This window comes from Gossypium arboreum, chromosome 6 (assembly GCF_025698485.1).
Source record: "Gossypium arboreum isolate Shixiya-1 chromosome 6, ASM2569848v2, whole genome shotgun sequence".
In the NCBI taxonomy this organism is placed as follows: domain Eukaryota; kingdom Viridiplantae; phylum Streptophyta; class Magnoliopsida; order Malvales; family Malvaceae; genus Gossypium; species Gossypium arboreum.
Window position 1 is genome coordinate 1329926 of NC_069075.1, and position 10945 is coordinate 1340870.

At 34.6% G+C, this 10945-nt stretch overlaps 3 protein-coding genes across 4 annotated transcripts; 2 read left to right on the plus strand and 1 right to left on the minus strand.

Moving 5' to 3' along the window:
* Positions 1-1642: 1642 nt before the first annotated feature.
* LOC108460511 (trihelix transcription factor ASIL2-like) lies at positions 1643-3426 on the plus strand. The gene has a single exon (XM_017760025.2). The coding sequence runs from the start codon at positions 2025-2027 to the stop codon at positions 3192-3194; it is 1170 nt and encodes a 389-aa protein (XP_017615514.1). The 5' UTR covers positions 1643-2024; the 3' UTR covers positions 3195-3426.
* A 680-nt stretch (positions 3427-4106) lies between these two features.
* Positions 4107-6774, minus strand: LOC108460510 (uncharacterized). The gene is made up of 4 exons (XM_017760024.2): positions 6599-6774; positions 5567-6157; positions 4728-5072; positions 4107-4533 (listed from the first exon to the last, which is right to left on the minus strand). The coding sequence occupies exons 1-4, from the start codon at positions 6677-6679 to the stop codon at positions 4258-4260; spliced, it is 1293 nt and encodes a 430-aa protein (XP_017615513.1). The 5' UTR covers positions 6680-6774; the 3' UTR covers positions 4107-4257.
* Positions 6775-7695: 921 nt separating this feature from the next.
* Positions 7696-10700, plus strand: LOC108458449 (protein FLUORESCENT IN BLUE LIGHT, chloroplastic-like). 2 transcript variants are annotated; one of them, XM_017757852.2, is made up of 5 exons: positions 7696-7825; positions 8311-8516; positions 9106-9268; positions 9629-9949; positions 10356-10700. In XM_017757852.2, the coding sequence occupies exons 1-5, from the start codon at positions 7753-7755 to the stop codon at positions 10556-10558; spliced, it is 966 nt and encodes a 321-aa protein (XP_017613341.1). In that variant the 5' UTR covers positions 7696-7752; the 3' UTR covers positions 10559-10700. The 2 variants fall into 2 exon arrangements, with proteins under 2 accessions (XP_017613341.1, XP_017613342.1); XM_017757853.2 differs by having other exon boundaries at positions 9118-9268.
* The last annotated feature ends 245 nt before the right edge of the window (positions 10701-10945 follow it).

Here is a 10945-nt window from a genome sequence, read left to right on the forward strand (position 1 = left end):
TTCCAATTAAAAATAATAATAATAATGATGTAATAAACAATTCGATGCATTAAATATTTACCTATTTAACTTTTCTTTTACTAGCAATTTAAACTTTTTAATTATAATTCCGTACATATTGCATATGTGTTGTTATTATTATTAGGTAAAAATATTACATTTCATTATTTATTGTATGCTATTTATAAATGCATCCATACGTTCTAAATACATGGTTTCCACACGCATGCGCGTGTGATAAATATTTTCAATTTATATTTAGTTAAGCTCGGTTCAATCGAAAATACGATTTTAAATTTTACTCATTATAAGTCCATCGTATTTAAAAAGAAAATTAAAATAATTTGTGCTATTTTTATTTTGATCTTTAATAATTATATATAAATTTTATTAAGATTTTAGTATATAAACAAATTAATGTATTTTTAATATTTATATTATAATATTTTATAAGGTAAATTACAGTAGAAATCGCCCAATTATGTTTCTTTGTTGGTCACCTAACTATTAGTAAATTTCTTTTTTGATTACCAAATTATAAAAAGTTATAAAATGATCACTCAACTATTCAATTTTGTCTTTTTTAGTCACTAACTGGCTAATGTAAAAATAGAAACACCCAAAAATTCAAGATAGTTGAGTGATCAAAAAAGAAAAAATTGAATAGTTGAGTGACCATTTTGTAACTTTTCATAATTAGATTACTAAAAGAGGAAAAAAACCAAAACTGGGTGACTACTAATATAATTTACCCTATTTTATATTATTATAGATATAATTTTATGTGATATAAATAATATAATACACAAAAAAAGACATATTACAACATTAAAAATGAGTTGAATTTGAGTTTTCAATGTTTTAACCTAAGCCTAATTAGTCTTTTTACAAGAATATAATTTTTTCTTAAACTCATTTTTCGAGTTTAATATTTTTATAAAATTATCTTAAATATCTTATTAAATTTCAAATTTGATTAGACAAAACTAACCCTTCTCTAGCTATGATCCAACCAATGAACAAAATTGTCACTATGAAATTTTTAAAGTCACCGATTAAATCTTAATTTAATTATCACCGTTACTATTATAGTAACGTGCAATTTTAATTTTATTGTCTATTCCTTTAAAAATGTATAAAAATAAATTTAGCCCTTAATGTTTATACATTTTATTAATCTCTTTTGAGCTAAGTTTGATCACTGACCTAAATCAAATTTGATCATCAACCTCTAAAAAAAGACCTGATTGCTGTTTTTTAACGAAAATAGAACAATGAATTTTTAAATATGGCAACGCACGTAGCAATCTATGTGTACTTTAAGCTAATTTTTTTTGTTATTTTTAATGAACTTTTTATATATTTTTAATTTTTTTGAATATGTTTATATTTTTTAAATTACTTGTGATATTGCATATAAGACAAATAGTATACATGTGGATTGCTCGTAAAATTTCATTTCAATATCGCTAAAAAAAATCAGGTTTTATTTGCCCTTTCAATGGTCAAATTTAACTTAAAAAAGAATAAAGGGTCAAATTAACAAAATATGTGAAGATTAGGGCTAAATTTATCATTATACCAAAAAAAAACTTTATTTTTAATATTTTATTTTTCTACTTAAAAAAGGAAAGATGATATATTTTGACTTTGAGTGTTGACGTTGACCAGCAAAAGAGCTATTTACAATTTGGGTAAAGAAAGGGTAATTTCGGTACACCATCGGAAAATGAACGCTCAAAACAAAACCGATATTACCAAATTTAACGCCGGTGACGGAATCTCCACATTTCTCCAATCAAATCCTTCCACGTCATCCTCTCTCTCCACGTGTCCCCTATGCAATGCCTCCTGCACCGACGCCGTCATTTCCTTTCCCGCCCCACTCTAGTTTCCGTACCGTCAACCGATAATAAAAAAACAAATGAAACCGAAAATAAAAAGCCAAAAAAAAAAAAAATCTCGTCGAAACCCTAATTTTTTTCCTTTTTTTCCTCTCAATCATCGAATTTTCTGGATCTCAAATGGAGGAAGACGAAGAGATCCAATCGTACCCGTCGGTTGTCGCTACCGGATCTTCATCGCCGTCGTCGCCGTCACCGGCGTCCAATAGTCGTACAACCGTAACGGTAGCCGCTGCTCCTCCTCCAAATTCGCCACCTACGGATGAGCCGCATGAGCACAAGAAGGCTATAGTGCTGGCACTTCCGCCGCCTCAGAAGCCGAAGAGCAACGGCGGTGGAAGGGAGGACTGCTGGAGCGAAGGCGCCACGGAGGTTTTGATCGACGCGTGGGGAGAGAGGTATTTGGAGCTCAGCCGTGGGAATTTAAAGCAGAAACATTGGAAAGAAGTGGCGGACATTGTGAGTAGCAGAGAGGATTATACAAAAACTCCTAAGACAGATATACAGTGTAAGAATCGAATCGATACGGTGAAGAAGAAGTATAAGTTAGAGAAAGCTAAGGTTGCCGCCGGTGGTGGACCGAGTAAATGGGTGTTTTTTGAGAAATTGGATCAACTTATAGGGCCAACAGCGAAGGTTTCTGCTAATACTACGGCGGCCGTTTCCGGTGGTGGTGGTAGTAGTAGTGGTGGAAGTGCTGACTTTTTGTCTAAAGTACCGATGGGGATTCCGGTCGGGATCCGGTCCAGTTTGAACCCATTTCGAGTTTCTCAGGTTCGACAACAACAACAACAGCAGCAACAACAAGAAGAAGAAGAAAAGCAACCAAGAATGGTTGTATTAAAGAATCAAAGGAAACAAGGTCCAGTGGATATGGATTCTGAGGGTGATGATGATGACGGTGACGATGATGCAGATTCTTTCGATAGTTTACCGCCACCTCCAACCGGAAAAAGGGCAAGAAGGGTGGTTCATAATAAGAGTGTTAATGCAGGTGAAAAAAGAAGAAAATGGGGGAACTCAGTTAAGGAACTGACTCAGGCGATATTACGGTTCGGTGAAGCTTACGAGCAAGCGGAGACCGCAAAGCTTCAACAAGTGGTCGAAATGGAGAAACAAAGGATGAAATTTGCTAAGGAGCTTGAGTTGCAGAGGATGCAGTTTTTCATGAAGACTCAACTAGAGATTTCACAATTGAAGCAAGGGAAAAAAGGTGTTGGAATCTTCAACTCTGGTAATCATCATAGTAAAGCTAATAATAATAACAAGAATAGTGATAGTAGTAATTAAGTTTCTTAGAATTGGAATTTGATTAGGTTTTAGATTTCTGTGTGTTTATTTGTGGGTAAAGAGTAAAAATGACATTAGATTTGTATTGGAATTGGTAGTGTTTTTTTCTTCAAGTGTAGTTTTCATGTGTGTGTACTTTGTGCTGGTAATTAGATTCTTGTGAATTAGATTGTAATCCAAAGAACTTTCTCTTAAATTCAATGTGAATGTTGTTGCATATTGTCACATGAAATCTGTTTGTTATTGGCTACATTGCTTGTTTGAGATGAACCGGTTGAAAGGATCGGTTTAATACCCTCACTCCATCTCACATTTCTAGTTTTGGGTCATTCTGGGTTTGGATCATTTCATATTCGGGTTATTTTTGGGTTTGGGTTTGTGCTGGGCAGTTGGATTGTTGACTTTACATGATCAAATCTGTTGTTGGCTACACTGCTTGTGTGAAATGCAGTTGCATGTGGGACTAGCCATGCACATTCACACAGGTGTGATAAGCAGAAAAAGGAGCCTAAAACTCAATTGGGCAGGTCAAGCTAGGTCTATTTGGGTTTAAAATTTTTGAACTATTTCATGTTTAGATCATTCCAGGTTCGAATCTTTTAAGATTTTCAAGTCAAATCTTCAGATCATTTTTGGGGTTTGGCACTTGGTTCAAGTCATTCTAGACTCAGGTCATTTTCAGTATCGGCTTGGGAAAGTTCTCAAATCAGATAGGGTTTTCAGGCTCGAGTCATAGTTGACTGGCTGGTGAGTGCAATGCAAATCAAGAAACCATGGCTAAACACAGGCTTTTTGGTTATGGCTGTTGAAATTTGGCTGCCAAAACAGGGCATCAGAAAAATGGGGTCTCAGATTATGGCAGATCATCAACATGGAATAAGACTTGAACTCGTAGAACTGTCCAATTCAACGTATCCGAAGCATGTTTCTTTTATTGTTAGGCACAAGTTCATACAGAAATCACACATGGTAAATAACCTTAGATATTTCTTCTTGAAGAGTCAGTTGTATAAAAGATAATGCCTAGAAAGACTGACTGTAGCTCAAATGTCTATACAGGATTTTAATACTCTCTAAAAGTTAGATTTAAACGACCTGGACGGAGATTCGTTTCCTCCAAGAGACTCCCGGGTGCAGTTTTTTGCTTAATTGCAGTCACGCCATGAAAGATGAGTCTAGAGCTCCCACCAAATACAAGCACATCACCAGATTCAAGTTCAACCATTTCAGCCTTGTCGACTTCCCTTTGGTCACCGTATAAAAATTCTGCTGCATCGCCAATGGAAAAGGATATCACAGGTAATCCTTTATGTAGACTTTCCGGACTTTCATCCTTATCCTGCAAACAACACAACCCGAGTTTTAAGTCGAGATGGAAAGGATATACGCCAAATGGGAGTAAAATTAAATTTAAGCCATCCTAGAGAAATGATTGTCCAGCACGATAAAACTCATTGTGATTCGATTAAAACTGAAAGAGTTGGATACCGGCAAGGACTTTCTACGATAAAAAAATGGTTTAAAAGAGCAGACCTGATGGAGACCCAGTCGACCGCTTGCCGAGTAGAAATTCACGATACAGATATTTGGTTTCATCGATGGGAGAATGTGTTCTACATGGCTAACCTTGGTCTTTAGTTGTACGAGGGAATGTGAATCTTTTATCACCTTCTCAACTAACTGAAAGAATTCGCGAGGAATACCAGGGGGAACAGCACGGTCAATTGGTCGGAGATCTCCATAATTACCTGTCTCAGGATCCCAGTTTATACCAAGGCACATCATTTTCAAATGCAACTTCGCTCCATCACGGTAGCCTGGTTGATAGAAACCTCCTGAGCCCAAACCCAGAGCTCGACAGGCTCTTACAATTTTGACCTAGACACATATATGAGGATGCAAAGTAAAGTAACAGAGATTAAAGTCTCGGTTGCAATCAACTTTTTATAACATGGTAAGAATTCACTTTAAAACATATAGAAAACACCAACAACCTCGGTTACTTAGACTCGAGTGTTTGATACAGGTACCTATGGTTGCTGCAAGTTCCATCATGGTTATTAAAGCCATGAGAACCGTCGCTTAGACAAGCTTTACTTGAATAAGACTATGTTGCTTCGACATTTCATTTTTCTTAAAAGCACCTATGTCCAACATGTGGGGTATGAAGATATGACCTCTTAAAGACTCTCGAAATACATAAAAAGAAGAAACTTTTAAAAAATCTGACCATAATCGGTATGGACACAAACTCATATCTGACACTCGCACCTGACTCTGATTAACATAAAAATAAGATGCATGATTAAATTGGAGGCATGGTGGCAATTATCAAGAGAATTCTTTAAAAACATATATAGGGCAAGCCTCACTTGATCAGCTAAAGACAGATATTTCTTTAGAAGCACCATCCCGGGTCTCAATACATTTCCTATTTGACCTTCTGCCGATCGTTTGATTTCGTTCCTCTTTTCTCTGTTCTTTACAAGCAAAGACGGTTTAAGCATGACGGGAGTTCCGATTTTGGGCAAGCAAATGTCGAAATGCTCGATCACAGCTTGGCACTCGACTTGATTCGAATCATCAATACCTGAACTACTTTGGGGGGGATTCCTTTCTTGGGATGGTTCAGACTTGTCTACCGAGCCGGAGATGTTAACGTTGTGGGAAAGATCGTGATGCAGTAAAGATACAGCACAACTCTCGGTCTCCTCAACTAAGGAAAGTTCAATCTTTTCTCCTTCTACACTACGGTTTAAGCCCATAGAACTCGAGCAATGAGATAAAGCATCTGAGGTGCCTTGGGTTTCAAGTGTATCATTTTGCCCTTGTAATCCAGTACCGACAGGCAACGGCATTCTCGGCCTATAAACGGCAGCATTTTCATGGTTAGAATGCCTTGACCCACTCCACGGTGACATGTTCGGAGATCGCCTTCCTCGGCCTTCGGACATTCCATAATCCTAAGTAATCAAATTATTTTAAAACAAGAAAAAAAAAACACTTTTTCATCACTTATGACCTAATTCCAAACATCAATACCAGAAAAATCTGCCAAAAGCATTAGCACCATCCATTCATAGAAATTAAAAAAAAAAAAACATGATTTCGTAGTTAAAACAAAAGATTCCATTATAATAATAATAAAAAACCTCATAATTAACCAAAATTTTTAAATTTATTAATACTTTTATAACAATGATAAACATGCTCGATAAATCTACTTTTTTATAATTAAATGTTAATTATATAAATTAAATTTAATATCGGTGAATAAAAAATTTCTTCAAACTTAGCAACCCAAGCGCCTCCAATTATTACTAAGAACTAAACCCGTTTTCAGTAATTTATCAAAAGAAAAGGTAAAAAAAGGAGTAATTGGTAAAGTTAGAGAAGGAACTTACGGGGTTGCTACTCTGATCGGAATAACCTCCGCGATAGAAGGGCCGGCCGCCGCGAGTGGTACGACCGCGGCCACGATACATATTCACCGGCGAATCAAATGGGGGAAGAGGGTTTGAAAGGTTATATATATATGTTTCTGAACTCAAATTTAAATAAAAACGAAGAGTCTTATGTGCAATAAATAAGTGAAAATATTAAAATAATTATATATGATTACGATGATGTTAAATTTTGGTCAAAATCTCTGGGAGGTCCCTGTATTATAGAGACTGGATCAAATTAGTCCCTTATTATTAAATAGATTTTAATCTTTATACTATTAAAAAGAATCAAATAAGTCCAAATTATAATAGATTTATCCTTTACTGTATAAAAAATATCTTGAAAATTATATTTTTGAATTGCAAAACTATAAAAACTTCAAAAATATTAACTCTATTATACAATAAATATTAATTATATTTTAATTTAACTTCATTTTCTTCTATTTAATACTATATGGACCGAGTTTACTCATTTAATAATAGTGAAATTAATTTGATCAGATATTTATAATTGAGGGACCTTTCAAGTACATTTACCTTGAAAATTGTGTGCATTTAAGTTAATAATAATTTTTATGCATTTTGTTTTATTTTCTAAAAGAATGATATTCCAATTAAAAATCTATACTATATATTAAGTCGTGTTACGAGTAGAGGTGCAATAGAGTCAAGTTTGAATACTAGCAAGTTCAAGCTCAACTGGGAATTTGGATATTGATACCCAAACTCATTTAAGCATCAATTTTTAAGTATGAGTTTAGTTCGAGACATAATCGAACTACTCAAATTCGAATCAATTAAGCTTGTTTATCAATTTTTATACTCAAGCTCGAATTAAGTATCACAGTGTTTGAATTCGGCTCAATTAATAGTTCTAACATCTCGGGCTATTTCTTTTGTCAAAAACTATTTTTTCAATTTAATATTTTTATTTAAACCTTCTCAAATTTTGAATTCGAATAAATCTTGATAACTCGAACCAAAATGGCATAAGCGTGATGTTGATAAAACTCCAAGGTCATATATGTCTTTCAATGCTCTCAACACGTTACGTAATAATAAAACACTGCGTTTAATTTTATCGAATCTAAAACTCTTTATCCAAAGCAATGGCATCCATGATAATCCATTGCTCTTGCTTTCTTACTCCTCCAAGCTTATTCACCAAGCCCCAATTTCATGGTTAGTGCTCCATCACTTTTTCTTTTCCCATTTTTAAGTATTTTTTTTTCTTTTATTTTCTTAAAAGGAAAAACTTTTCTGTGAGTGTTTTGCTGTAATGTAAACTTTGGGGTTCTTTTAATTTAGCTATATTTCATTGTTTTATCCTTTAAAAAATTGAATTTTTGATGCAAAATTGGGATAAATTTGGAGGCATTGAGATGCAACTTTTGGGATCGTTTTATTTATCTATATTTCGTGTTTCATGTGTTTTGTCCTTGGAAAAAAATATGAATTTTTTATGCAAAATTGGAAATAAATTTAAGGTTTTGAAAATTGGTTTTTTGAAGAATTAGCTAAACAATGGATTGAAACTAATAGAATTGAGTTAGTGGTGGAATAAACTATCATGAGGATACAATGTAAGCTTTTGGGGTTGTTTTTAATTTAGCTATATGCCATGTTCATGTGCTTTATCCTTAAAAAAATTGATGATTTTAAAACAGGGAAGAAGCTGTCATCTTTTATATGTAAAGTAGAAAATTTTGGATCATCCTTCAAAGATGTTAATGAGCCGGTTGAGATTCATCGTCTATTCCGAGAAACGGGTGAGCGGCATTTACCCCATCTCCAAGAGTCAGTCGGAGATCGGGTCTCGGATCGTATTTCATTGCATTACAATGAATTTGCACAACATTTAGCTGCTCTTGAGGTATGATGGTGAGTCCTCTAGGCAGCTTTTTTACTATTATCTTTAGTTTTGAATCATGGTATAAAAAATCGAGCTAGTTAGCTTTGTTTTTTAAGCTTATTTCAATACGAATGTATATGTGTGTGTATATCTGTCGTAAATGTATCGTGGAAGCTCTTCTATTAAGAGTTAGATTGCATTTTGTCCCCTTTACTTAAAAAATGGAAAAATTAATCTATGTAGGTTAGATCAAGAGTAAATTGATCATTTTTATTAAAAATTTCATCCATTTGTCCATTTGTACTAGGAAAAACTGACGTGGCTAACAAAACAATCGAGCAGTGACACATAACATGTCATGTGTATCTCATGTTGATGTACATGAATCTGTTTTTAATAGTAGAAATTGATGAAATTTTTAACAAAAGAATTAGTTTGTTCTTTGATCCGATCTATAAGGACTAATTTGCTCATTTTTTAAGTAGAGAGAGCAAAATATAATCCGGCTTCTAGTACAGGGGCCTTTATGATACTTTTACCGTATACGTGTGTATATATATACCTGTGCCTTTTAAACTTTTTTAAATGGTTGCCGCTGGTGTTGGGGCAGGGAGGTTTACAGTTAAGAGTTCCGATGACGGCATTTCTTGCAACTAACATCTTTATATATACGGCTCCTTTCAAAGCCGTGGCGGAAGCATGTGAAGTGGATAACTCGATTTTCAACATGCCTTTACTTCTATTTGTAGCCCTTATCGGTGCGACAGTGGGAGGTATATATCTCTGTAATTTTTTTTAGGGTAAGCTATACTTAAAGTCGCTAAACTGTTAGTAAGATAACGTTTTAATCACTTAACTTCAAAAAGTTATAAAATAATCATTGAATTATTTGAAAGTTTTCATTTAAATTACTGAATTATTCAAAAGTTTTCATTTAAGCCATTGAATAAAAATTTTAGAATAGTTCAGCAACCATTTGTAACTTTTTTAAGTTTAGTGACCAAAACGTAAACTTACTAATAGTTTAGTGACTTAAGGTATAGTTTACCCTTTTCTTATCGACTTTGCTTCTCGTCGGTAATACAACTTTGAATGCTTTGAAAATGACATACAAAACACAATTTGTACCTCAGGATTGCTTGCACGGCAAAGGAAAGGGGAACTACGGCGACTGAACGAGCAGCTGCGCCAAATCAATGCTGCTCTAAAGAGGCAGGCAAAGATAGAGTCATATGCTCCCACACTGAGTTACGCACCTGTTGTCGGAAGAATATCGGAAGAGGACATAATCGTGGATCCGAGAAAAGAAGAGTTGATTTCTTGTTTGAAGAGTGGGAAGAACTTTTTAAGGAATCAAGAACACGAGAAGGCTTTTCTCAAGTTTCAAACAGCCTGGGAGCTTGCTAAGAGTCTAAAAGATCCTATCGAGGAGAAAAAGGCTGCTCGGGGTTTAGGTACGTATCTCTCGGTTAATCCATCGTTTGAACCTTTGCCCTTAATGTACCAACAAGGAGCCTCAACCACTTGCTCCATTAGGTCATCATCTCAATCTCAAAAGATCGTGCCAACGAGAACCATGTATTCGTTAACAAAAAATACCATCATTGAAAATAGCATAGCATAGTGGTGGATACTGAGATTAAGTTTTGGGGGGTCTAATAAAATTTTTTAAAGTTTTAGGAGTTTAATGAGAATTTTTTAAAACAATTTCAAGGGAAAAATTAAAAAATTTCAAAATTTTGGTTGATCAAGGCTCCCTAAGCGACCATTTCGGTCTGCCTCTGGCATAGCACCACGATAACATACCAGGGACTTGGGATATATGCATTGAAGTCTAAACATGAGTTTTGGTTTATTTAGGTGCTTCATTGCAAAGGCAAGGCAAATATCGAGACGCCATTAAATACCATTCGATGGTTTTAGCAATCTCCGATCGAGAAAGAGAGGAATCAGGAAACACGGAAGCTTACGGAGCGATCGCCGATTGTTACACCGAGCTCGGAGACCTCGAAAAAGCAGGTAAATTCTATGATAAATATATTGCTAGGTTAGAAAAAGACTGATGAAGCAACTTAGAGATTCCAAATTTGCTGTACACATTGCCTTTTATTTATCGGCTATCTTATTTCGACTCTTCATTTTCTTTTCCCAAGTATCCGTGTTCTAACATTTATCGAATGAAGATATGATCTAATCCTTGTCGTATACATGCACGTAACCGATAATCATGCTTAAATCCGGGTAACAGGTGCATGATTCTTTTCATAATCTGCACTTTTGTGGTAAAAGTATCACGGAGATTTTTGTACTATGAGTTAGATTGCATTTGCCTTCTCTACTTAAAAAATGGGTAAATTATTCTTGTACAATCAAAGAACAAATTGATCTTTTTCTTAAAAAATTTCATCCATTTTAATTATTAAGAATTGGTCATTGTACGTTAGTATGAG